Source organism: Sardina pilchardus, chromosome 13, assembly GCF_963854185.1.
Source record: "Sardina pilchardus chromosome 13, fSarPil1.1, whole genome shotgun sequence".
NCBI lineage: Eukaryota > Metazoa > Chordata > Actinopteri > Clupeiformes > Clupeidae > Sardina > Sardina pilchardus.
In genome coordinates, this window is record NC_085006.1 from 23,012,717 (window position 1) to 23,040,132 (window position 27,416).

Sequence of the window (27,416 nt, forward strand, 5' to 3'; positions counted from 1 at the left end):
CACTGAACTTGACTATCAAAGCTAAGATTACAACTATTGTTGTAGACAGGAGATGAACAAACAAAAATCATCAACAATCAAAAACAAAATGTGTATATTTAAATTAAATTACTTTGTAATGGAACTATTTTATAAAAGCAATATGGCACTTGTGTTTGTGGTGTTGGTGAAGGATATCGCCACGGCTGTGATTACCCTTGGCACTCGTACCTACAGTACTGTACAGTCGAATTACAGCAGTGGTGATATCCTTTACTAAGACAATTCACACTTGTGTCATATTGCTTAGGTAATAAACTCTGGAGCTAATGTTACCTGCTCTGTGAAGCATCCATGGGGTACAGCCCATTTAAAACGTTCACTCAGTGGGTGAATGATGCTGAACCCATTTATTTTGCACAGGTTTCTCAGTAGGTAAATCTGAATCCATGGATTGTCTGAGTCAGATATGAGCTTTTGCAAACTCTGAAGCAGCTGCTCATTTCCCTTATCAGTTATCACTTGCTCACCTGTGTAATAATAATAATAATAATAATAATAATAATAATAATATGCATGTATGTGTGTGAAATAATAATAATGACAATAATGATAATAATAATATCAATACATGCATACATATTTGTAGTAGCTCTGGTGTTAGTGAGGAACTCTTTCTAAATACAAACGGAAAAGGACTCACGTTCTGCTAGCACGTTGCATATCACGTCAGAGGTTACTGATATAGAAAATCTTAATTTTGCAATTGTATGAAGGTCTTCAGCAGTGATGTTATCTGGGTCAGATCCGCTCAACATGCAGGTGCTGAGACACTCTTGTGTCTTTTGGATAAGACATCCTCGGTTCGATGAGTGGATGTGATCCTAAAGACAAAAAATGATTTCTCATTGACCATCGTTTAAGACACAGACTGTATACCGTATGTATCCAGTAAAATGAACCGAGTGACTAACTTCTATGCTGCGCACTATCATGAAGTAGAGCTCCTCCGTGTTGTCCTTACAGGAGCACAAAGCTGCATCCATGAACTTCTGCAGCTGAGCAGCTGACTCCTCCATTCTGTCAAACAATTTATTTTACATTAAATAACAAAGGCATATCCTACACCATATTTTCTGTATCAACAGTATCTTCTTTTATGTTATGGCTCCCAGAATAGTAAATGTGAATCGACGTTCCCAACGTTTGAAGATCCAATTCTTTTTTTTTATTATTTGACTGCTACAAAAATGCATGTCTTTCATATGTGATACCAACACGTGAAACTTTCAAGTTCTATTTGTGTGGAAAACAATGTTTCTCAGTGGTAGCAAACAGTCTATGGTGAAAGCCATGAAATAGTAACAAATACATTTGAGAGTAGAAAATAAATGATATTCGATGAAGACTTTGAAGTGGCAGAGTGTTTTACCCGCATCTCAATAAAATCTTCAGCACAAGAGAGTAAGTTGCAGGGTCAGGCTTCAGACACTCCTCTAGTGTTGACTTTTCAGATTTTTTATCTGTGGATAACAACAAAAGATCAGACTGTGTAAGCCTAGCCCGATCTGCTGGAGATTGGATTTCGCTCTGCAGCTCAGGCTGGAAACCTGCACAGTTATCTCTCCTGCTTCCTTTCCACGTTTGCTGGAGCTGATCACAAACTGGCATATCCACCAGGCGCGCACGAATCGTTGGTCTAATTGACTATCCAAGCTTACAGAGTCATTTGAACTATGCCCATTGATCACGCCTCTTCTGCAGTAGAAATATAGCGCAGACTCCCCAGACTAATGTTAAATCTCAAAAGATTGAGCTTAGTCAGGTGATAGCCAGACTAACAAAACATACTAAATGCATTATTATACAATTACAATGGATGAATTTGAATAATGATGAGCCAACTAAGTGGGATAATGATACAAAGATTAAAACTATTAAAAATAGACCGTTTAATTGTATTTCACATCCACAATGAAAACTGGCAGCATAAACATGAAGTACAGTATGTCAGTCTGTCATCATTTTGTTAAAATTGCATTTACTAAAAAATATTACACATCTACTGATGCATATATACCTTCTGCAGATGGGCTGCCTCTCACATAGTTCATCAGCTCTTCAACTATTTTGTCGGTCAGCTTGGCTTTGGTAGGAACAAAGTTCCACATGAACTCAACAAAAAAAGAGCTGCACTTTCTCCTGAATCGGTTCACTTTCAGAAAAGTTTCCCTAGAAACAAACAGTAATGTTAAAAAAACTTGAGTTAAATGATCATCATTAAATCAAGCAGCATATTGTAATCTGAAATGCGTTATCATACTTGTCCACAACTCCACACTGTTTGTAATCAGTGCTTATCTCTTTCTTGCATTTCCTGCAGTTTGTGTCACTGTGTTCCGTCAGGCATGACAGGTGAAACATGTGTCCACATTCCACTTTAGCAGTGTCATCCTCTGTAAATTCTTTATCACAATATGCACAGTTAACCCTGCAAAACAAGGGACATACAGTCTGATGTTAGCTCATTTTATGTTTACATACTCTCTTACTTTAACTGCAATGCTCATTGGGGAAATTTAGCAACAGCACCGGGGGGCAGGATTTGGAGGGCTAGCTTTAGCTAGCTAGCATCCCAGCTGACCACCACTTTCTTTAAAAATGCTGTCCGACACATACACTCTTCCACTCACTTTTTCACAAACAAGCCAATCAAGAGCCACATTACTGATGGGCACCAAATATGTTGTTCATGTAGACTGGTGGTTGAGCTGGCAATTTACTGCTGGGAGGATCAACCAATCCACATGGATGACAATTTCTAGATATTGATAATACATGTATGACTCCTGGTGGTTACTGGTGGTTACTGGTGATTTTTTTTCTTTCTTTCTTTTTCTTTTTTTTGTGATTCCATAAACCTTTCCTCTACATGAATAAATTGCCTTTAGTTGCCAAATTTATTCATATTTTGAGCTATGTTTCAAAAAGCCAAATGTTTTTTGTTTTTTTCCCCAGATCAGATCTATCCCATAGTTGTTCTGTAAAGCAGATTGATTTGCAGATGGTCTGTATAACAGGACAACTATGAAGTAGATCTTGTAAAAAAAGATAAATCACTGTCACATATCAATTCTCTGGAAACTTTGACTGGTAACTATAACAACCATAGTAGACAATGGTTGCAAAAAGTGAGCAACTACAGTAGAACTCATTTACCACTGATTATATGAAAACAGCTGGCAAGCTCAGCTTGCTTTACACGAGAACAACTCTGATTTGGTCTGTTGAGTTCTTTACCCCTGCCTTGTCCATTAATTACAGTATATCAGGACAATCTGGTGGCATTATCCATTACTAGACCTCATTTAGTTATTATTATTTGAAATTAAGAAATTGTACTCACATGAACATATTGCAAGCATTCTTTCCACACTTTGTCAGTGTTCCTGTGACCTTCTCAATCACATATTCAATGTTGTTCCCATTCTCAGTGTTAAGGTTCTACACAAACAAAAATGGAGGATTATTTCATTTTCATAATAAAAACAATCAAAGGCCAAAAAAAGGGAAAAAACATCAACAAAAAAACAACCTCATACCTTCCACATCCAAATCAGATTTCTTACAAGAAGTGTTAAAAGTTTTTTCTCCATGTCTGTCTCATTTTGAAGAAGATGGTCCATGAGAAGATACATAATCCTGGTGCTTTGCCAAAAAAGTCTGCCGAGTAGTACAGTGCAGTTGTCAGGATAGCCACATCAGTATAGTCCATGTTACATTATTAACTGTCAGAAATGGTATTTCATTTCTAAAATTCTGGCATCATTTATGTTTTGCATCTACCTGATTTTTGTGAAGACTTGCATCCCATTTTCTCTCAGTCTTGTCACCAGGGAGTTTTCAGAGAGCATCACTTCCACTGACATCGACAATGACTTAACTTTCTTTATCCAGTCCTGGCAGCCAGCAAAGTCCTTCATCATGTCTTCCTTTGGCTGGAGGCTTTCAATTGTCCTTTTTAATGCCTGGAAATTATTTGATAATGAAAGAAAACAGCGTGTATTGCTGAAATTCCCTTGATATCATCATTTTTTAAGTGATGCCTGTACAGAGTTAATTTTTGATACATTCTATCAGTGTCTGGGTTTCCATTCAGATCATTATCATATTGTATGTTCATTCATGAAGACAACAAACGTAATCTCAATTTCTTATAATGACCTCTGTTGCCTCTCCAGCATCCACCAGGTCATTGTTCTGGAGGTACAACTTGTAGAAGTGCTGATGGTTGTCCTGCATGTACTGGTAGGCAACAAACAGCCAGGGAAGAGAGACATTCTCTGGATCTTTTCCAGTTAACTCATGATAGAGGCGTGGGGTCAGCTCAAGAAGTGTGTTAGAGAAAGACTGCAGGAAACACAAACAGACAGACAGACAGACAGACACGCACACACACACACACACACACACACAACACACACACACACACACACACACACACACACACACACAAACACACACATACACACAAACACACAAACATTAGTCAATTATCAAAAAGGTCATTAGGCAAAATAAAATTACACCAAGAATTTGATAGCACAAAAAGACATTTCCTAACATTCGCTAATTTAATGTGACCCTGGTGGAAAATGAAGGCTGATGGGAAGACATCGACCTTTACCTTGTTTAAGTCATTTGGGTATGCTGTCATTGTCATGTTCACCAGGTCCTCAGAGAACCGGGCAAACAATTCACTGCTTCCCTTGATGTCTTTCACCCAGTCCAGGGGAATGAGCTCTTCAAATTTTTCCAGGTACTCCAGAGGTGGGTAAGGACATGGGCCTAAATTAAAGAAAAATATAGATCCATCACAGATCTATTATATACTCTTTGTGATTTACCTATGTGCAGTGTCATACTGCACAGCGGCACAATTCTGATAAAACATCTCCTGGTATATTATACTGTACAAAACTCCTTTAACACTAATGCAGGATACATTATGCAATCACAACACTTACCTTTAAGATTGATCAAATTTGACCAGAGGTAATGTAGTTTCTCTTTCAACACCCAGCCAAATGGGAAAAGGCAGGACCTCGACTTATTATTCAGTCTTGTACTTGACACAACACACACCTTCCCTTGAGATCTATACAACGAAAGATACACATGACTGACTGTAGCAGTGTTAAATACAGCTACAGTACCATCAACCATTGGAATTTTCTGCCCTCTATTACTGTAGATGTATACAGACCTTTCAAACAAACAGAAAGAGAAGTGAAAGATTTCTTTCACCGTAATTTCCCACTACTACTGTACTAGCTGCAGCTTATACATTGATTTTGCTAAAATTCCTCAGCTATGAGGTTAATACAGGGGTCATATGGTATTAATATGTTTTTTCTTTTAACTTGCATAAAACACTGTCCTGCAGCTTATACATCATGTGGCAAATACACAGGAAAAGATACACTGTAAGAAAATATTTGAATAATGTCTAGCACTATAGTCTACTGACTGAGTAGCTGGGATGTTGAGCAGGTCCCACTGATCTTCTTGAAATATCTTGAGCCACAGATCCACCATCTCAGGAGATGGATCATTGATGAGGTTGTCAAGGTTGTTGTCCCCATCAATCACTGCCAGGATTTGGGCCAAGGCAGATGCCACAGTGTCTTCCAGGTGAACCCACAGCACATGTCTGAGAAATGTAAATAGTTCATAAATATTTGAAAGTATTGTGAAATGTAGAACAAAATAGACTCCCAAGTGCAAGTACTGTACAGCACACAAAAGGTTGTGTTCTATGAAAAAAGGCTTCTAAATTCCAGAAACTCCATGCCTCTTATATGATGTTTGTCTGATTATTATAAAGACCATGGTAACACTTTATATTAGCACACACATATTCACCAGTAATTAGCTGCTTACTAACATGTATATTAGTAGCATACTAGCCATTTGTTAGTCATTATAAGTCACTAATTAATACCTTATTCAGCAAGACCTTATTCTACCCTTACTAGACCCTTAATTAAGAATTTCCCCTATGTAAGCTCCTAATTACCCCTTATTCATAGTTATGAAATAAGTTGTTGCATATTAATTATGACTTAAATATACATGGCTCAGTATGGGGCTTGTAAGGTGGTAGTACAACAAGAACAGTCATTCACCCCTAATAATACTTATCACAGATGGTCTATTCAAACTGAACTAGACACTAAACCACATGTGCTAATAGTGTACAAACAACTAATAATTAAGTCTTTGTAATGGCAAATATGTTCCCTATTCTAAAGTTGGATCTTTGTTCACTATTAATTCACAAATAATTTGGCACTATTAACCCCCATGTATGTATACTGCCTCATACTAAAGGAGAAATCTGGTGTGATTCAATCCTTAGCTCTGCTGTTTGAGGTCAGTAGGGAAGAATAAGATGCTGTCCGTAAGGAAAAGAACAGAGAATTTGATACAACATACAGTAGACCAAATAGCAAACCCACAACTTATTCACACCGGAAGTCTTATTTATGTGACCCTTCACACTTAAAAAAATTGTTTTGAGTTTGAGACTTTTGAGTACTCAGGAGCCAAGAAAGTTAGCATACAAATATATCCAGGTTCGCCTTTCTCGCTATCTCGTATTCATTATATATTTTGTATTTGTGCTAACTTAGCTGTCTGCTTCTTGTGTAGCCTACTATGTGCTGTAATACAGTTAATAAGTGTGAATAGGAGGCAACTTTAGTTTAGGGAACACATGGGGGTTAATAAGTGGCAAATGAATTGTGAATTAAATGTGAACAAAGACACAACTTTAGAATAGGGAACATATTTGGCATTACAAAGACTTAATTATTAGTTATTTGTACACTATTAGCACTGGTGGTTTAGTGTCTAGTTCCATTTGAATAGACCATCTTTGATAAGTACTATTCGGTGCGAATAACTGTTCTTGTGGTACTACCACCTTACAAGCCCCATACTGAGCCATGCATATTTAGGTCATAATTCATATGCAGCAACTTATTTAATAACTATGAATAAGGGGTAATTAGGAGCTTACATAGGGGAAATTCTTAATTAATGGTCTAGTAAGGGTAGAATAAGGTCTTGCTGAATAAGGTATTAATTAGTGACTTATAATGACTAACAAATGGCTAGTATGCTACTAATATACATGTTAGTAAGCAGCTAATTACTGGTGAATATGTGTGTGCTAATATAAAGTGTTACCAAGACGATTATATGGCTATTGTACATTTACCTGAAGGACCCTCCCTCAACAACAAAGTGCCCAGACAAAGCTTGGGTAGTGACCCAATTCTCCCCTTTCTCTTGTGCTGAAAGGATGCTGATGATTCTTCTCTGCAATATTGTGATGAAGTCTTCTGAGACTGAAAAGACACACAATGAATTAAGATATCAGCAACAACTGACAACAACAGAAAATGAAATAAAAAAACATAATTTACTCTCTCACCTGCATATTTGTTATGAAGCAAGCCGTGCAGAATTTCTATGCGTTTTGTTGCCCTGTGGGCATTATCTTCTTTATCTTGCAGCTGCAAAATGCCTTTCTGCAGAGACTTCTTGATCAGCAACACAGTGTCTACCAGGGCCACCTACAAAGCAACATATACTGCCATAAATAACATTGGCAATACAAAGCTTATACATGTTGCTAAGGTAAACTTTAATGCAGTTACATTTGCCACCAGTGATTCCATTACTATAAAAAATAATATTATCTACAAATATTACTATTAACGCTGTCCCTACTCCATAGCCCTCTCATTTTACTCCTACTTCTAATATTCAGTGATGAATAATCATGTTCATGATCACAACTGGTCCAGTAATGTCCTCTTAACAAATACCACAACATATTGATGTAATATCATAATAAGGATGACAGTTGCTGCAGACCTCTCTTTTTGTACTTTCTTCACATCCATCGGAGTCATTTACCACTGAAAATGCAAAAAGTTACAATGTTGTTAGCATTCTTGTTTGGATGTACATTCTACATACAGAAAATAATTCAGCTAGCAGATACTGCAGATACGAGTCAGTGTACCAAACTGATATCATGAATGAATAGATACTGTACAGTATCTCCATACTTTTTACTGACTGTACAGTGGGCATTACCAAAGCATGAGGCAGAACTCTCTCGTAGGATCTCTGAGACGGTCATACTCTGTAGCTGGTATATGTCACCAGGAAACCCAGAGGTTGGAATAAGCTCATCGAGATGCAGTGACTTCCAATCATCTAAACAGGAATTTGTTACAGCCTTAACAACACTGCAATTGAGTCATACACATTTACCAGACACAGACTCACTTAAAATGCTTGGGATCTAAATGCCCCAACATTCTAAATATGTATGAAAATGTAATTATTACTAAACCATTAGTGTTAATAATAAAACAGAAATATGTTGAAATATTGTTAAACATGATGAATGCATTACCCCCAAAAGAGGCAATGTAGCCACATCCGCCTGAAATTCTTGGTAATCTTGTGATGAGAACAACATCAAACGCAGGTGTTTCCTTCATCACGCTTCTAAGGTGAGTTATATTATGTCTGAGGGGGAAAATTGGAATTGAGGGACAAAAAATATTTGCCAAGAAATCCTGTGTCGACAACCATCTATGCCACAGCTATACACAATGAGTGTTGAAATACCGTTAGAATTGTACAGTAAGAATATTCATGACAATGATGGAGTAATCACAGTATATGAGGGACTAGGAAGCTAAATATAATGGATTGAAAACGAAGGTCTACAATCTTTGCAAGACCTTGTAAATGAAAGGTCTCTAAAGCAGTTTTGGGCTACTGGGCTCCCAAAATTAAATGGCAGCACATTACTACAATAGTCTCCAACTTTCTACAGAGTTCTCCTTTAACTTTGCGTGAACTGTCTTTCTATATGAGTAGTAACATTGCTGCACAAACATGTCCTAGTCTCATTGTACCTTGACTGTTCCCTTTTTGAAAGCCACTTTAGGTATAAGTGGCAGCTTAATGATTAAATGTAAAGTCCCAATCGCCTTTGGTATTTCAAGAGTATGAATAAGTTCATCACAACGGAGTCCCTTAAATAACTGCACAACATTTTACTACTTTTGTATGACAAAAGATGTTCCTACCTTACACAAAACAGAATGCGCTGACTTTGTTTTGCACACTCAAAGTAAGACTGCAACAGTACCAGCTTGCGTGTTCCTGTATCAGCTACAAGAAAGTCCCTAGAAAAATAAACAAATAACAATACATTAAATAACAACTTTAACTTGGCTGTGATGAGTGATGCTCAAACCATCATTTTGTAATCACTATGATGCAAGTATCTGTATGCTAAATCTACTTGACAGGGAATTACCTCAGGGTCTGAGTAAACGACTGCTCTGTGTAAAACTCATTGAGCAGGTAGAGGCAAGAGTCATTCTCTCCAATGTTGAGCTGGTTGTTGATTTGCTCCAGATCTCTTTTATTCAGGAGACGGGAAAATGTGGACACCTGTAATCAATTAGTAGAATAATGCAGTATTGATGAGTCATTATTTACTCTTGTAATGATAACTATGTGATGCAGCTTGGTTGCATAGAGTGTGCAGTCAACAAACCTCAAGATTAAGTCCTTCGCGGTGTTCTCTGTATTCCATCAGGGTCTTCATCATGTTCCCATGAGGCTGTTTGACAAAATATACCTTTAGCAAGGTGTCTTGAACTGGCCAAGGATACTTTGAAGCTTTCAACACTGCGTCAGGAGTTGCACACTGTAGTAGCTTTTCCTTTGCCAAATCAAGAATGTATTTTCTGCCAGAATCATCCAGTTCATCTGTTCTGTCTGAATCGTGCAGTTCATAATGTCTGGAAACAATGTCTGGGCAACAATGTAATAGTACAGATGCACATGTGTCTTCCGTGTATCCTATAATGCAGTCATGCTTTTTCCTTGAGTTGTCTGACACTTCTTCCGATTGATACATGTCAGTTGTCACAAGTGTCTTCAACCAGTTCTCCAGTTCATTCTGCATTTCCTTAGCATAGGGTGGGAAGATGTTGCTGATCTCCAGACAGTGTTTCTCCAGACGGTTCAGAAGTGGAGTAGGGAACTGTTCATATACAGTGTTTTTCTCTTCAATGACAATGAGACGGAACTCATCTTTTACTCTGCACTTCACACGATGGGACCCAAGCCCAAGATCCACATAGTAACTCCCCCCTAACTTGACGTAACATTGATTCAGGGCATCATAGAGACTCTCATAGAGACTCTGAATATTCAGCAGTATGACTGCTCTCCCTGTTTCCATGCATGTCTTCACTCTGTTTACAGTTCGACACACTTGGGAATACTCTTCATCATGTGGGAATCCCGATCCAAAGATGACCTCAGTGCTTTCTTCATTGATAATTCCCTGCAGTTTCAGAATTTGTAGCGCTGCATGGTTTGTTGTTGGTAAGAGAAGATACCTGGATGTAAAACCTGATGTGCATATTGTCAGGTTTTCTCTGAGCAATGAAATTGTGTCACATTTTTCAGTTTTCTGACCAAAAACTTCCCAGAATATTTGAAGAATGTCAATGGAATCAAATCCACCAAAATTCCGCTGAACAGCTTTGGTAAGCTTCTCATTTGAAGGTCTTCCATTTGCCTCTATAGCATATGACACAATTAGCTTAACAAGACTGTAAAAATCCCTTAGTCCAAAGAATTCACCAAATTGTTCCTGTTCAGAGAGCACTTTTTGGTAAAACTCAGTCAGTGAAGCAATGAGTATCTCAATTTCAGAGAGTATGTTCTCCTCGTCATGGGGACATATAGCAAGAGCTGTGTTTTGCAACTCTTCGAATTCTGGAGATGTTCTCAGGACTAGAATTCCTCTGTTCATCTTTGCTGGATCCAGAGACCAGTTAGAAATCCCAATGAATGCAACCTTTTTGAAGTCTTCTGGTTGCTCGTCATCAATGCAACCAAATTCCAGAAGTGGGTGCAGTGTTTTCAAAGGCATCTTTGGGGAGTCTTCTGCCAATCCAATTTCATCAAGGACCACCACAGACACATATTCATCTAGATTCTTCTCCCTCTGAAACTGTGCACACTGTCTGAACACAGAGATGATGCCATCAGGGGAGGAGTGAGGGCTGCACTGAAAGGAGGCAAGCTGGGCTTTTTTGAAACCTTTGAAGAGTTCACTTTGGGAACTTTTCCCCTGCATTGCATGAGCAGCAATAGTCTTGGATAATGATTTGGAACTTCCAGGTTTTCCAACAAGGAATAATGGAATTCTCAAATTCATGCAAACAACCATCATGAACACATTTTCCTTCAGGGCATCATTCTTTGCCACAGAATCTGGACAGTCAACATGGTCAATGAACACTTTCTTGCATGACTCTATCTCAGTGCTGATAGCCTCAGAAGTCAAATGTAATTCCTTAGCAACTTTTTCCAGGTAATCTTCACGATTTTCAAGAGATGCCAAGTAGCAAACTCCTATTGCAAGGATGAGGGACCGAACCAACTCATGTACACCTATATTGGTACTGTGTTTGTCCATTTCAGGGAATAATGTGACCTTTTGCTGATAAAACCACATAACTGTTTTCATGCAGCGCTCAATGTCTCTCAGACTGACCATCCTACATTCATCAGTTAGATCAGCCATATACATCTGAGAAGCAGAGATAACCTTTGTGAATAGGGACTCGTACTCTTTTGGAAGATTTTCTTTTCGGAAAAAAGTTTTAACCATCTGTTGGATGTACAGCTCTTGTGTCTTCTCATTTAATTTTCCAAAGTCCCAGAGAAGTGGTGAAAGACTTGGAGGTAAAGGCTGAACTCTGTAGACCAGCTGCCTCATTGGAATCTGTCCTAGTTTCTCTTCTGTATTCTCAGACTTGACTCGGTACCCGAGACCAGCTTTCTCCAGTTGTTCAATGGCTTCCTGCGAATGCTTCCTATAGGGATTGCATGCTGCAATGATTTTTAGACGACGTGCATCAATTGGTTGTCCATTCACAGATTTGTCACAGATAACTTCCTTGATTGCATTCACAGCTTCTGTTGTGTTTGCCTCATCAAAAAACAGAACAGTGTCCATTCCTAGAGCCTCATTTCGCTTTGAAATCTCAACAGCCTCTTTAACTTTTTTGTAAATTGTTTCTGATGTTGTGCCTCCATGAACCCTCACCACGATCATATTTTGGCCTTTTTTCCCAGACCTAAGGAGGTCACACATGAACTGCACCAATCGGGTTTTCCCACATCCAGTTTCACCCATGATGATGACAGGGATGTCAGACTCAAATCGCAGATGAATGGCAAGGATTTTCATCACATTGTCAAGTGTCAGCTGGTAGGTGTCATCTGGATCTATGACATTGATGACACCTAGAACTCTACTTATGATGTCCAGCTGATCTTTCCGTGGAAGTCTCTCAAAATCTATATTAAATGGAACCCTTTGTGTCCGCAACTGGTGAAAAAGCACTCTGTCAATCACCTTCTGTTCTACAATTTCTCCAGTCCGAGAATCGATTGCATCCAAGTTATGAATGTGGAATCCCAGAAATGTCATGGAATTGTTGTCAGCATTAAACATAATGTAGGGGTGAGCTTGTTGTTCCCAACGTCTTCTGAGTTGGAATTCTTGTAGATCATTATCTTCACCTGTGTTCATTTCTTTCTCTGTACTTTCGTCACTTATCATCAGTGATCGCATGGAGAAATCCTTGGACATTGTTATCATGAATTTAACAACAAATTTTTTGAATCCAGTAAGGTCTTGACTTAAGATGTCACTGCAGAAAAATGACTGCTCACATTTCTTTAACTGCATGTTGAGGAAGTGTGTGAAGTTTCTGAGTTCTCCCCATGAGGGTGTTTTGTTATCACAGTAACGCATAAGGCATTGTAACCACTCCTTAGGGGTATCCTCACATGAAAAACATTCAAACGAGAAATTCTCTAGCTGGTTCTGTTCATATCTTTTGAAGTATTGGTATGTCCGCTGAAAGGCTTCACTGGAAAATTCTGCCTGATCCATTGACTGATACTCCTCATCAGATGACCCTCCTTCAGACAGGTACTTCTGTGTCTCTGCTGGTGACAGGCATTTGACATTTGGGAACATTTCCAGAAATGCCTCTTCCATTTTGATGGGAATCTGTGTGATACACAAATACTATAGGTTGGATGGAGTATTACATATTTCTTCAAACAAATGTACAGTGTACATTACCATGTACAGTAGATCAGTGAGCATACTGTAGGCCAAATACAGAGATTTGCATCATCCCCATAATAACAATTATAAGGTTCTATGTACGTAGTAGTTCTGAAATATTGAGCTTTAAAATCTTGGAATTCCACAAAGTTACTGATAAGCGTCTTTAGATATAATGTCTAGAAAGATAAACATCATAGGATTTAATGTCCAAAAATGCATACAACTACAAGAAACACCTCACAGAATAACAATATTTCAATAACTACATTTTGACAAAAATGTCATATAGAACCTTAAAATTCTAAGGAGATGATATCTCAATTAAACAAAAAGCAAAAATAATTGAAAATAATTGCATCCACTGAATGCAAGAATGATTTTCTAAAAATGTTCATTGTACTGCATTCCTGAAGTCCCTAATTTACTGTATTATTATACCTCAGAGTTATGTCGGTCACATTCTCTGCTTGTTCGTCTTGTGTATTCCACCAAGTACACATGGGAGTTGTTGCACCTCCACATGGATCCATCTGGGCTCTGAAAGCATCTCAACACAAACAGCTGGAGCAGGAATGAGTAAAGGCCCTTGGATACCTGGAAGTACAATAATAACAATTAAAAAAAAACATCAAAAGACCTGAAAGCAATATTCAAATGATTTTTGTTAGGTACTGAATCTTCGGTGTTCGATCTTTTTGTTGAGTCCATACTTTATTTGAGTAGCTATATCATTGTTATTATTAACAGATTGTGTAATCAAGAGCAAATGTCTGGGTATGTTTCCATTAACCATGAAAATGCACAAATCCAAAATGCTAAATAAAAAATGAGTAATGGAAATGTGGCTAACTAGCTCCGTCCCAACTGCGAACGTGGAGCTACCTGGCTTTAGCGTGGCCCGTTTGGACAGAGACAATAAACTTTCTGGCAAGAAGAAGGGCGGTTGACTGGTGATTTACAGTAACGACAGATGGTGCAACCCCGGTCATGTTACAGTTAAAGAAACTGCATGTTGTAAGGATGTGGAGTTAGTAGCAGTGAGCCTGTCTGTCAAATAGCATAACCGTATAACCATAACCATAACCATAACAAAATTAAGCAATAAGCTTCGTCTTGTGCCTAACGCCCCTTAGCTGTTCGATTATACAGTATAAACCACGGACTCGAGTGGCTTATTGCTTTTCTAAAACGGTTACTATGTCGATCCAGCAAGATTTCATGAAACAAAGGAGCAGCAACGGAAAATGTAACAATGTATTCTTTTTATACTGCTTTTTATACTTTTATTTTGTGCAAATATGTCATGGAAACTACGGTGGCTCTGAAGTGCAAAACACAACGGCAAATCACACAACACAACACAAATAAGACAACACAACACAAAAAGAGAAAACACGGCCCGAAGTGCACAACACAACGGCAAATCACACAACACAACACAAAAAGAGAAAACACGGCCCCAAAGTGCACAACACAACGGCAAATCGCACAACACAACACAAAAAGAGAAAACACAGCCCCGAAGTGCACAACACAACGGCAAATCACACAACACAACACAAAAAGATAAAACACGGCCCCAAAGTGCACAGCACAACGGCAAATCACACAAGACAACACAACACAATAAGGTCATTATGGTCATTTTCATGAGATCCTTCTGGTTACCGTGGTAACTACCCCACGTGTCTTTCTGCAACGAGATATTCGAAACCGGAGGAGATTGGGCAAGAGAGCTGTCAATCAGGCTCCCCAGCTTTGAATGGCGACAGCACTAGTCAGCCACATGCCTCGTCATTGAAAACCGGATAATGTTGAAGCTAAGGGGTAGACGATTTCAGTGATATGCAACTTTACTTTATAAACCCTAGTAAAGTCCCCGTAACATTCATTAAAAGATTTAAAGAGACATACAGGCTGAAATAATTAGAAGATCTACAGTTTTTGCCTATTGCTTACACACTAAAATCAAATGCTTACACCAAAGCCTCAATTTACCTAAATACCTAAACTTCTTGTATTATACTTTACACACAGTGTAACCATAGCTTAAACACAGTCTCTGCTTTGCACATTGTTTGAAATTCTGCAAAACACTTTTTGCGAAACAATACACACGTTTTCTTACATTAAACACTTTGTGCAAAAACAAAATCCCCTGGTATCATTGGGAAAACACTTTGTTCAAAATGTAAAACTCATCTGGCAATTGTAGGCACTTACTTATACACCTGAAAACACGTGCACAGAAAACAGAGCACCAATCGGTCTGAGCCTTAGCACTACAAATAGGCCTCAGGTAAGCCATTTTGAGAACTTAGCAAGCATGGAGACTAAGGGTGCCTCTCAACATCTCTCCTCGATCCTCGATGCTTGATCCTCGAGGGGCGTTCCCACTGAGGGGGTATACAGTACTGTACAGTAAAAGACCAAATGAGAGGCACCCAATGAGAGTAAGAAGTATAGGAGGACAAGGAGAGAGAGCTGTCGGACGTGGAAGAGGACAAGGACAAAGACAAGGACCAGTGCAGAGATGTGTCTCAGATGACATCAGAGCTGCTCTGGTCTGAGATTGGTTCAACAACCATATCAATTCCATATATCAAAAGTTGTATACCTGCCCCCTTACAGCCCCTTTCTAAATGCAATCGAGGAATTATTTTCTGCATATGGTGGTGGAAAGTATATGAATAAAAAAACAATACTGTTAATAGCAGACTTACCACAGGGGGGACATCAAAGTGGAATATCCTTGGCACTGTGTCAGTGGGCTTGTCCTCATATGTCTGAAACTCCTGGATAATGTGTTCTGGTCTCAGCTGTGATTCAGTGAGTCTGATGGTTTCATGGGTGAAGCCTTCCTTTTTCAGTTCTTTCATTGCATTCACAAGACTTTTCACGTAAAGTGATTTACCTGGGAAAACATGAAGTTAGTTTATTATGAATCTGAACATATCTCAAATTGTCTAGATGTAATCACAGGTCACAGATAACACAACATTTCCCAAAAGGGTAAAGAGCATGGGTTTGTGTAACACTGTCATTTGTAATCACACACAAATATCTTGAATTAAATGTTTTTGTTTGTAAAATAAATGTTTGGATAATGTTTCTTCTCATTTACAATTTTCTGTAGCTGGAAGATCTGCAAACTGAAAAAAAGTTAAGTCATTCTCAGATGTAATCAATTTGAACTCAAATTACCAGTCTCAAGGATGTTTTAGTGTGTGAGTTGGTGAATGGATGTGGGGAGTGCAAAATACAGAAATACAGTGCCCTCCAAAAGTATTTGAACACATGCTTAAAGTTAAATATAAGATCATCTTTTGGAAATTGATCTTAATGCTTTAAATGAAACAATGAGGAAATATTCAACCTTAAAGGACATACATTTTCTTTGTGAATGAATAATGTATTGTAAATAAATAAATGTTTTCCATGTTCCAATACTTATGACCCCTGTATTTTAAGGAAAACATTTAATTATTTACACTACATTATTCATTCACAAAGAAAATTGATGTCCTTAAAGATTTAATATTTCCTCATTGTTTCATTTAAGGCATTAAGATCAATTTCCAAAAGATGATTTTATAATATTTAACTTTAAGCATGTGTTCCAATACTTTTGGAGGGCACTGTATATGTATACTTTTTTCAAATGAACTGCATCTTATTGGTTGTAAGGCTTGAAGAAGTACGTTTTACATCCAATCATAGTACTGCTTTATCTTAAAGCTTTGTGATTCGTGGCCTGGTCTTGAAATAATAAAACAAAAGACCTTGACATACAGTAAAAGCCAACAATCGAGACAGAGACAAGACAGAGTCAATTTACAGTACAGCTGATTCTAATGCAGTGCTTAAAGCTATCAAGCAAATGTCTTACCCATGCCAGCATGCTCTGAGAAGACAAGTTTGGTCCTTTGTGGAAAACGGTGAAAGCAGTGTAATTTTCCGAATCCCCTTTCAGCCCCAGGAGGCAATTCGTGTTGAGCCTTGAGGTACTGTTTAATCTCTGCATTACGGTGTGGGTTCTCCGAAAGTGTTCTTTTGTAATTGTCAAAGGCAGTAGCAACATAACTATGACTGGCTTTTAAATCACAACAAATTATCAATCTGTAATTTTCTGTGGCTGTACTATCTTGCGTTTTCGATAGTTTGTAGAACATGGACTCCAGTTTTCTTGAGACCTCATGATTGAGTTTGTCTGCATTCAGCAAGCTGTAGATCTTCTCATGGTTACTGTCAGACTGGAGAGCTCGTCTGAGGATCAGCTCCACCTCCTCTGCTGTTGTCTCAGGAGTGCAGATCAGAATCTCGTCATAGCTTGGCAGAGGCTGTTCTTCATCTTTGTACACTGACAGACAAAGTGGTGCCATTTCAACATATTTAGAGCAAATGAGATTTGGTTTTCCAGCTTCCAAACCAAATGGTAGTTTTCTTTGCACTATGGCTGTTGCTGAATTAGCTATATGCTGTATGGTTTCTCCCAGCACATCTAAATCCACAAATTTATCTGACACAAGTCCTGAGAGTTTGTTGTGGTATGTCTTCCAAAGCATCACAATCTTTTCATTGGTGTAGATTAAGTTTTCAAACATTGCTGAAATCTCATCCTGTGTCATTGCAAAAGATGACAGTTGATCAGAGGAGTGCCCCCCTTTGAATTTCATCTGACTATCAAGCACATCATCTTTTGCTTTTTCATATTTTTCACTCCATTCTCTGACCCAGTCATCATCATCTTGATGCTCATCAATATGTTCCATCACAAAATCTCGATATTCATCAATATCTTCTGGACTTCTCCCTCCCTCGTGTGCTTGCCATTCACAATACATTATTCCTGCCTTGCCCACTTCCTCAGGAAGTCCAAACCCTATGAAATATTCTATGTGGTCTGGGTAAATGTGAAGAAACTTTTTGAGGTGGGCTGAACCTTGAGCTCCACTGTCTTCAACTGGGGTCTGGAGCGCATTTTTAAGAGCATCTTTTACATCTTCGTCTGTGATGTCATCTTTCATGATGGACAACATGTTGAGCAGACTAGCACTAATCTTGTCTTTGTGTTGTACGTCTGCCATTGAGCAACACAGATTCACCAGCTGTTTTGCTGTGAAACAATTCAGGGAATAGTATTTATTTCGCTTTGTCTCCACATACTTTAGCCATTCTGAGAGGCAACAATTCATGCTGTCACAGAGTTCCCTCAGCTCCCTCAGCAGAGGTCTTTGTCCTTTGAGTTCCACATTGGTGACCCCAAAGTTCACCCAGACTTTAGTTTCACGCTCACGCTCACAGTAGGCAGCCATCTCCCAGTCTTTGAAAAGAACATGACCAGCATCACAGAGTTCAAGGAAGGATGTTCCGACATTGATTATGTGCTCCAATACCTGGAAAATAAATCAGGACATCATGATTTCATATTTGAAATTGTTTATAAGACAATGACTGCGGAATTGTAAAACTACTCGAATTAATACTGTAGATACATATTAGCACAGGATGACACCAAATTCTGAATGCAACTGGAGCACAAAATGGCAAACTGCATTTTGCTTTGGTTGAAATCATATTGAAAATACCAACGTGGAAGTGATAACCCGTAACACAATGCTCAAACCATAAGAATTTTAGCAATTCAAAGTTCTCTCTGTAAAACAGAAAAACAACCCCACCCCAAATACTTTTCCAAGGACTAACTACTTTAATGTAGCCTGGATGCCAGACCGAAGTTTAGCTCCGCCTCCATTCTTTTTCTGCAGGGAACTTCGGTCTGGCACTGCTCCGTTCAGCTCATGGAGGTATTATAAGAACTGGAGAAAGTGAACAAGTCCCGCCCCCATTCATTTCAATGGGAATGCTAGGCTAGTGAAAATTGCCAAAATTGAACGATTTTTTCAGGCTTCAACATGGCGTTTCAAGGGGCTTGTTTCCGGTGCCGTTTTACTTTAGCCAATTAAGTGCCAGGTTACCGATTGACGTAAGGTACAGAAGGAGAGCTCGTGCCCACACTAAGCTCATGCATGAGCTGAGAGTGGAACAGCCACCAATCAGCATGAGGAAAACGCAGGGAAAACGGCACCGGACATGATGTATTTCTGGAAAATGACGACGAGGAAGTGCTTTGCTAATCGGCGAAGCTAACCAGTCAAATCCTGACCCCCTGGTTCAGCTGCTACTATTCGAGATACAGATCTGTTCGGACCAATCACATTTCACAGGGCGGGCTTTACGTGATGATTGACAGATGAACAGCTGTGACGTTCACGGCTGCATGCGTCCTCGTTCAACGAGTTGGGTGTGAGACCATGTTGGCTTAGGTTGATTTTGATTGCAACAGAAATGCTATGGCTATGAAACGCTATGTTTCACTTTCACCCAGTTAAAACAGCATGTTTGGGTGATGTTGTTCCTGTTTGTTTAAAAATGTCTGTTTGCTCGTTGGGTTAACGACACACTTCCCCAGCTGTTCATTGCATACAGTTTGAAGGAATTATTTTTAAAAACGAAGGAGGATGTTTTCCATAGCCTACCCTGCTACATATTTCTGTCTTAGATTTCGCAGATACTGACAGCCAATAACTTGTTCTGTTTGATTGCAGCTGAATGGAGCAGTTTCAGACTCATATTCTGATAAGAATTGAGTATGATGTCGTCAGGTTAATATTAATGAGCATATAGAGTTACATTCTGAAAGTTCAACCAAGTTCCTTTGTCGCTAGGACAACACTGGCAGGGCCAACCATTCCACTGCCTAAAAAGTGCAAAGAGCAATTGATTAGGTATTAGGATTGGGCGATGTCCTTTTAATTGGCATTTCATGTTCAAGTTTATTGTCATGTACTCATAAAATGAGTTATCAGTCATGAAATGTTATTGTGCTCAAGAGCCAGATCAACTTTAACAAATAAATGAAGTGGCAAAAAGCACAGGTGTGAGGTTGATGATATTAGGTAGGCACTTTAGGTTTCACTCTGAGCATACAAAAGTTGTACTATAATAAAAGTGACGACTTAACTAAGTGACTTGACTAGGTATGAGGGAGAGTATGGCAGTTAATGATAACGACTTGTAAATAGAAACAGTCTCTTTTACCTTCTAAATAGTTGACGATGTGTATAGTAAAACATTGCAAAGCATCAAAGAGACACTAACAAAGTGTGTAAGATCTGCTCCAGTGTATTCCACGCAAAAGATGTAGAGGCAACCAATCTGCATGAACACTTGTGTGTGCACCAACTAGTGGAATATTCCACATTGCAAGTGTAACGGGTGCTAGCTGGTTAGCTATGCTGTAAAACGCTGTAGAATGAAAGCTAGTAGCCTGGGCTTTTAGCTGGATTGTTAGCGCGCTCGACTCCCGATCCGAGGTGCTGCTGTCTCGTGGGTTCGAGTCCGGGCGTGTGCAGGGCTGGACCGCGGTGGTTCCACACAACGCAGGTTACACAAGCATGTCTTGGGCCTAGGAAAACTAACATAAAATAAGGTTATAGTTAAAATAAAGGGAAACTATGCAGGATTGGCGATTTCATCGCCGGTTTCGCTTTTGCTTTTCGTTTTCGCTCATTTTATGCTTGCATATTTCTCTGCAGAGCTTCCCCTACAGCTTTAGCGTGTATATTTTACAAAACTCCAATCGGTCAGTCTGCCGTGGCTTTTCATGAGACTTCACATGACACTTCCTGGAGTAGATCATGGGTGCGTGCCCGAGGGCTCCTGAAATTCCAAGCGTGGTTTTACCGTTACAGACCACTAGGGCAGCCGAAAAAAACATTGTTCGACCGGTAATGACTCATTTTATCATATTTAACAGTATGGAACAAATTGATTAACTGAAAAACGCTGCAGTTTACCTTTAACCCTTATGTTGTCCTCAAATCTTACCGACATTCGTTGTCCTTGGGGTCAATTTGACCCCAGCTAAATAAACTCTTAAAAAATGATTATAATTCATATTGTTACCCAGTTTTTTTTTGTGGTAGGTACTTAACAAGAGTGTAATAGTAGAGGACTGAGAAAGATTTGTATGCGCTTCACTTAGCGGAGAATATCTCAACTGTTCTTAACTAATATGACCCCACTGAACAACATGGGATGTGTGCCAAAATCTCTATCTGGGACGAAAGTCCTGAAAATGACCACAATAGGTGACCCTATTATCGCACTATTAGCTGAGGAAAAGTCATGAAACATGACACAAAACAAAAAAAGTGAACCATATATTTTAAAACGTTAAACATTGCTGGGGGTCAAATTGACCCCAAGGACAACATGAGGGTTAAGACACGTTGCGATTGTTCATCTAAAACCTTCAGTAGTCTGTACCATCCTCATACACTATGCATCTCATAACCTTCGTGTCAGGTCATACCACAGCCTATGAGGAGGAGCCACAGGGAGTGAGAATGAGGGACTGCAATTGCATAGTCCAGGCTACTAAAGGGGGCAGCACTTCTGCTACTGTATATCAAATCTCAGTTTTTCCCATTGTCCAAACACCCAGTATTCCCATGCCATTAAAGAATCCTAGAGTTTAGGGGTATTATTGCATGCAGAGAGTTGCTGAGTTTCAACCTACAGTATCGTCACTGTTGTCACTCCTCAGCACAATAAGTTGTTCCTGTACTTCTATAGATAGAGGCTGCAGGCTTCATGAGGATTTTTTTGTACTCAAAAGAATACATTTGCATCCATTCAAGGATGGAGTTTCCTTTTCATTATGAAACTGTGATAGAATGACAATGGATATCAATAAATGAGGAGGGCACTGTAATAACCATTTAAACAATTATATGTACCTCCACGTAACGCGTGATGCCATCTTCTCTGTTGTCATGAGTGACCGTGATCAGCATTAGTTTGTTCTGGAGTTCCTTGAGTTCAGTCAGGCTGTAATACCTATATTTACTATTTCCATCTGTACCCACTTCTTTACATTTTAGGGCAATGCAATTTTCCAGGGTCACCTAACAGTTTCATAGGGGCAAATTACAAAAATAAAAGTTCCAAATTAGCTCATTTAAATTACCAATCAATCAGTGTAAACAATGTCATGACATACACCTAAAATGATGTTTAAATTCAATGTAAAGGTATACCTTACTAAAATTGTTTATTGTGACGTGTTTCCTGAACCATCTTCCTGAAGACACTTCTTTGCTAGATTACTATTATACCTTACCTTAACTCTTCCTCAATAGGCCGAGTCTACATTTCAGCAATTATCATTCATGCATGTATGAGCAAAATTGAGTTGAGTATGATGAGCATGATGGCTCAAGCGTGATAAATGCCGACTTGCATATTTCTTGTTGATTAATCAAGTTATAAGTTACTCAGTATAATGTGTAAGCAACTTGTTACTGATATTCACATTCTAAAGAGATTAAAAATGTCAGACTAAATAACCCACTATATTGACAAAAGTATTGCGTTTGATCACTTGCCTCAACTCACACATATGAATTTAAAGAGACATCCATTCTTAATCCATAATAATAATAATAATAATATAAGGTTAGTATGACGTTTACCCACCCTTTGCAGCTATAACATCTTAAACTCTTCTGGGAAGGCTTTCCACAAGGTTTAGGAGAGGGTTTATGGGAATTTTTTACCTATCTTCCAGAAGCGCATTTGTGAGATCACACACTGATGTTGGACGAGGAGACTGGCTCTCAGTCTCCGCTCCAATTCATCCCAAAGGTATTCGATCAGGAAGATTTAGTTTCTAGACGAGTTAGCAACGGCGTTGCTAAACCACTGTGGTGCGATGCAACTTGCGATCAAACAACGACAGTGTTACACCTGTTTCCAGAAAGCATCGTCAGTGTTTCCTTCAGAATTGAATTCTATTTGTGGTGGTAGTGTGTGTGTGTAAGGGAGGCGACATGCGCAACGTGCTTATGATGCTGACTGGATTTAATCACGATTTAGCCAGTTGTCTTCAATGCCAACAACAACCCTTGCTGGATTTTTTTTAATGTATTATTCAAATGTACATGCAGGTTTGTTGAGGGACAGAGAGGCTGCACAAAGGTGAAAGGATTTCATCCAGTTTAAGTAGTACAACATATAAAAATTATTGTGTGGTGGTCAGTGTTGATATTGTGGTGGGCCGCCACAAATAAGTCAATGTATGGGAAACACTGATCGTACCTGTGTCGCAATTCGCTACCTCCGGTGTTCGAACACCGTTGTTCCAACAACGTTGTTGAGGACTCAGCGGCACATTTCATTGGTGGAAAAAGTGGCAACGTATAATACCCCACCCAAATATATTTAATTGCTTTACATCGAGTGGCCAAGAGCACGACATCAGTTTAAATAATAGCTCCACGGCATGGGTTATTTCAACGTTTCAGGCCTAGTCAGAAACAAAAACATGTTTGATGTAGGTTATATGGGACTAGAACGCTTCGTTGATAAGCCACCTGCCTTAGCCACTGTACTAATGAACAGTGTGCTTAAAGTAGTCGTTTGTAAATAGCATAATACTAGCCGCAAAAACGCAAATCAACACGCTAATTAACACAAGAGAAGCAAGAATGAGCCCAACAGGGGAGTCGGTCTTCTAATTTATATTAGCCTACGGAATAGCGCAATCATTGAGTCACGAGAAAAACAACAACTTAGTGATTTTTGGTTGGGCACTTGTGATTTTTGGTCAGGCGCTCCTGACACTGACGACATCACCAACCGAACTCCAAGGTACGCCACAGGTGTGAGTGCCCAGGGGCAGTCGTTCAAACGACCAAACGCTGCGTCATTGTTTGCGATTGAGCGTCTGAACTACCTTTTCTAGAGACACCAAATCCAAGAACGACAAAGCGAAGTCCCAAGGTTGCGATGCAAGTTAGCATACCACGCTTTCTAGAAACGCACCCCAGGTTGAGGTCAGGTGCTTTGAGGCTGTTATAGATGCAAAGGGTAGACTGACACCATATTAATTAAACCCTACAGATTAAGAATGGGATGTCACTTAAATTCATATGCGAGTCAAGGTAAGTGACCCAATACTTTTGTCAATATAGTGTATTATTTAGCCTTACATTTCAATCACTTTAGAATGTGAATATCAGTCACAGGTTGCCTATGTACACATTATATTGGGTAACTTGTAACTTGATTAATCAACTTTAATATAAATCTTAAGGTATGCCGTATACTGTAACTCACAAACCGACTAATCAAATGTGTCGCCACACAAGGCCAGTAAACTTTATTGGCTAATTTAGACTACTAGTTGTTTTTTTAATTGAGAATGTTTGGTAGGTATGGGAGATTTGAGGGTTTGAAACGGGTGTTCTGCCTCTGGCAATTATAGTTTTAGTTACGCAGTTTAGTGCCATCTAGTGGTTCCTTTTGATATGCAGTTGTTATGACAGCCTCACTGTATTGTTTGATTTATGACCATAGCCATAGCAACAAGGACAACCATTTTTGATATTGTTAAGCAGCAGATGTGTGTTGAGTTTTTGCTGAATTGTTATCTTTCAACATCCTTTGTGTTTAAGCCTTCGACAAGCATCGTCCGTAAGTTTAATAATTGCTTACTTAAAGTAGATTATACATTTTGTGAAATTATTGGGTAGTTTCTCATAATTCTATCTTTATTTGATAATTCCATGCTGCCTTCTGTTTACTGATCAGCTACTGCTGGATGCCTTTTCACTGGTGTTAGCTTATAGTATATTTCTTAAATATAGAATACTGAATACATGTATTGTATCATTTTCAGTTTTACTCATTATTCATTAAAACCGGAGCTTGGAGGCTAAATCCTGACTCGTGAGTTTTCTTGAAGGAGTTAGGCTGGCTGTCAAACTGTGTTCGAAACACACAGAGAGGACAGTACAGTAAAAGGACGTCTCTCAAAGAGGTAAACCATCACAACAACGGAGGTATGTCAGACAAACAATCACACCACTCTGGTGGTTCAAAAACAACAAAATCGTCTGCAGCAGCAGCAGCAGCCCGCGCCAAAGCAGAAGCAGCTAAAGCTCGTGCAGCCTTTGCAGAGAAAGAGGTTGCAATGAAAATAGATAAAGCCAGACTGGAAGCAAATCTAGAGGCCCTCAGTCTGGAAAAAGAGGCTGCTGCCGCAATAGCAGAGGCTGAAGTGCTAGAAGCTGCAGCAGAATTTGCAAATGAGGGATCCTCTGCATCACATATAATAAGCCAAGATGATATCGGTGGCCTAAGAGAGCTATTCTCTGCAGAGAGTGTAGAGGAGCGTACACGAGACTATGTACACACATTATCCATGATGACCCCAAACACAGAGCCAGTCAGTGCTACCAAACATTATGTGCCTGAGGCCCGCATAGGACATGGAGAGCCTCCACTCACTGGAGGAGGACACATTCATAGTTCTAAAATACCACATCAGCCACAGGAATCATACAAGAACCCATACTCACACGTACATACACAAGATTGTAGTCCTCCTACAAGGCCTACAACTGTTAAAAGAGAGAAAGCACATTACAAACCACAACCCGACAACACACCAGGATTTAATGGATTTCCCTTCTCTCCCTACATACCCGCGCCGCCACTAATTAAGCAACATCCACCTGACGACATGATAAATATGGCTAGATATTTGGCACGCAGGGAAATAGTCAGCACAGGCCTAAAACAATTTGACGATTGTCCAGAGTCATACAGGGCGTGGAAGTCATCCTTCCTAAACACCATTAACGACCTGAACCTTTCTGCAAGCGAAGAGTTAGATCTGCTGACAAAATGGCTGGGCAAAGAATCCTCCAACTATGTCAAACGGCTCCGGTCTGTCCACATAGGGAATCCCATTGCGGCCCTGCAAATGGTCTGGACACGGCTGGAGGAAGTCTACTGCTCTCCTGAAGCTATTGAGCAGGCTCTTCTTAAAAGGCTAGACAACTTTCCCAACATTTCTAATAGGGACTACCATAAACTAAGAGAGTTAGGGGATCTTTTAATGGAGCTGCTCTCTGCAAAGGAAGATGGATATCTACCAGGGCTCACAGTGCTAGACACAGCCCGTGGCATTAATCCCATTGTGGAGAAGCTGCCCTTTGGGCTACAAGAAAAGTGGATCTACCAAGGGTCTAAATTCAAAAGAGAACACAATGTCACATACCCTCCATTCTCTTACTTCACTGATTTTGTTTGTCTTAATGCAAAAATAAGAAACGACCCAAGCTTTGCTCTGTCCAACACCAGCTTTAATTCACATGACAGGTCTACACCAAAATTCAAGACTAAAATACCTGTGACAGTGCATAAGATAGATGTAGATTCCCCTACTAGTCATGATGCTGACACCAGCCAGATGGATGATGTGGCTAAACACTGCCCTATCCATAACAAGCCCCACCCCCTCAAGAAATGCAGAGGCTTTAGACTAAAGACGCTAGACGAAAGAAAAGCACTTCTAAAAGAGCAAGGCATATGCTTTAAGTGCTGCGCTTCTAACTCTCATCTAGCAAAACAGTGTAAAGCTATTCTGAAATGTGTGGAGTGTGACAGTGGAAGTCATATCAGTGCTCTGCACCCAGGCCCACCCCCCTGGTCATCACAGACTGCCGTGCCTCATGTAAAGGACGGCGGGGAGGGAGAAGAACAAAAACAATCCAAAGTGCCAAAATTTGTCTTGTTAAAGTCTATCCACACGGGAAACCTGAAACGGCTACAAGAATGTACGCTATGCTCGATGATCAGAGCAACAGGTCATTAGCAAGGTCTGAATTCTTCGATCTCTTTGGTGTTTATGACACCGAAGCTCCATACTCCTTGAAGACCTGTGCTGGCGTAGTGGACACGTGTGGCAGAAGAGCTGAAGGTTTCTACATAGAACCAATTAGTGGGGGTAACAGCTTTGCACTCCCCACTCTGATTGAATGCAATGAGATACCTGATAACAGGGCCGAAATACCGACAACTGAAGTGGCCCTACAACACCCACACTTAAAGTCTATCGCATCACAAATCCCGCAGCTAGATCCAAATGCTCACATTCTCCTACTACTAGGCAGAGACGTGCTAAGAGCACATAAAGTCAGACAACACATTAACGGGCCTAATGACGCCCCCTTTGCTCAGAGGCTAGATCTTGGCTGGGTCCTAGTAGGGGAGATGTGCTTGGGAAATGTCCATAAGCCGAACGTCTACAATG

At 39.5% G+C, this 27,416-nt stretch overlaps 1 protein-coding gene across 3 annotated transcripts in view; it reads right to left on the bottom strand.

Moving 5' to 3' along the window:
* LOC134099536 (E3 ubiquitin-protein ligase rnf213-alpha-like) overlaps window positions 1-27,416 on the bottom strand; it is a 104,214-nt gene that overhangs the window by 12,802 nt on the left and 63,996 nt on the right. For all 3 annotated transcript variants that reach the window (XM_062552431.1, XM_062552430.1, XM_062552432.1), the window contains exons 32-56: window positions 22,054-22,221; window positions 17,139-18,645; window positions 15,973-16,163; window positions 13,688-13,843; window positions 9,638-13,186; window positions 9,395-9,531; window positions 9,162-9,260; window positions 8,477-8,592; window positions 8,152-8,274; window positions 7,927-7,970; window positions 7,481-7,622; window positions 7,265-7,394; window positions 5,510-5,692; window positions 5,007-5,137; window positions 4,667-4,827; window positions 4,204-4,389; window positions 3,826-4,007; window positions 3,582-3,702; window positions 3,386-3,483; window positions 2,303-2,470; window positions 2,060-2,211; window positions 1,412-1,502; window positions 954-1,059; window positions 683-863; window positions 316-509 (exon numbers count right to left, since the gene is read on the bottom strand). In XM_062552431.1, coding sequence (XP_062408415.1) covers window positions 316-509; window positions 683-863; window positions 954-1,059; window positions 1,412-1,502; window positions 2,060-2,211; window positions 2,303-2,470; window positions 3,386-3,483; window positions 3,582-3,702; window positions 3,826-4,007; window positions 4,204-4,389; window positions 4,667-4,827; window positions 5,007-5,137; window positions 5,510-5,692; window positions 7,265-7,394; window positions 7,481-7,622; window positions 7,927-7,970; window positions 8,152-8,274; window positions 8,477-8,592; window positions 9,162-9,260; window positions 9,395-9,531; window positions 9,638-13,186; window positions 13,688-13,843; window positions 15,973-16,163; window positions 17,139-18,645; window positions 22,054-22,221 — 8,316 coding nt within the window. The remainder of the gene's footprint in view (window positions 1-315; window positions 510-682; window positions 864-953; window positions 1,060-1,411; window positions 1,503-2,059; window positions 2,212-2,302; window positions 2,471-3,385; window positions 3,484-3,581; window positions 3,703-3,825; window positions 4,008-4,203; window positions 4,390-4,666; window positions 4,828-5,006; window positions 5,138-5,509; window positions 5,693-7,264; window positions 7,395-7,480; window positions 7,623-7,926; window positions 7,971-8,151; window positions 8,275-8,476; window positions 8,593-9,161; window positions 9,261-9,394; window positions 9,532-9,637; window positions 13,187-13,687; window positions 13,844-15,972; window positions 16,164-17,138; window positions 18,646-22,053; window positions 22,222-27,416) is intronic.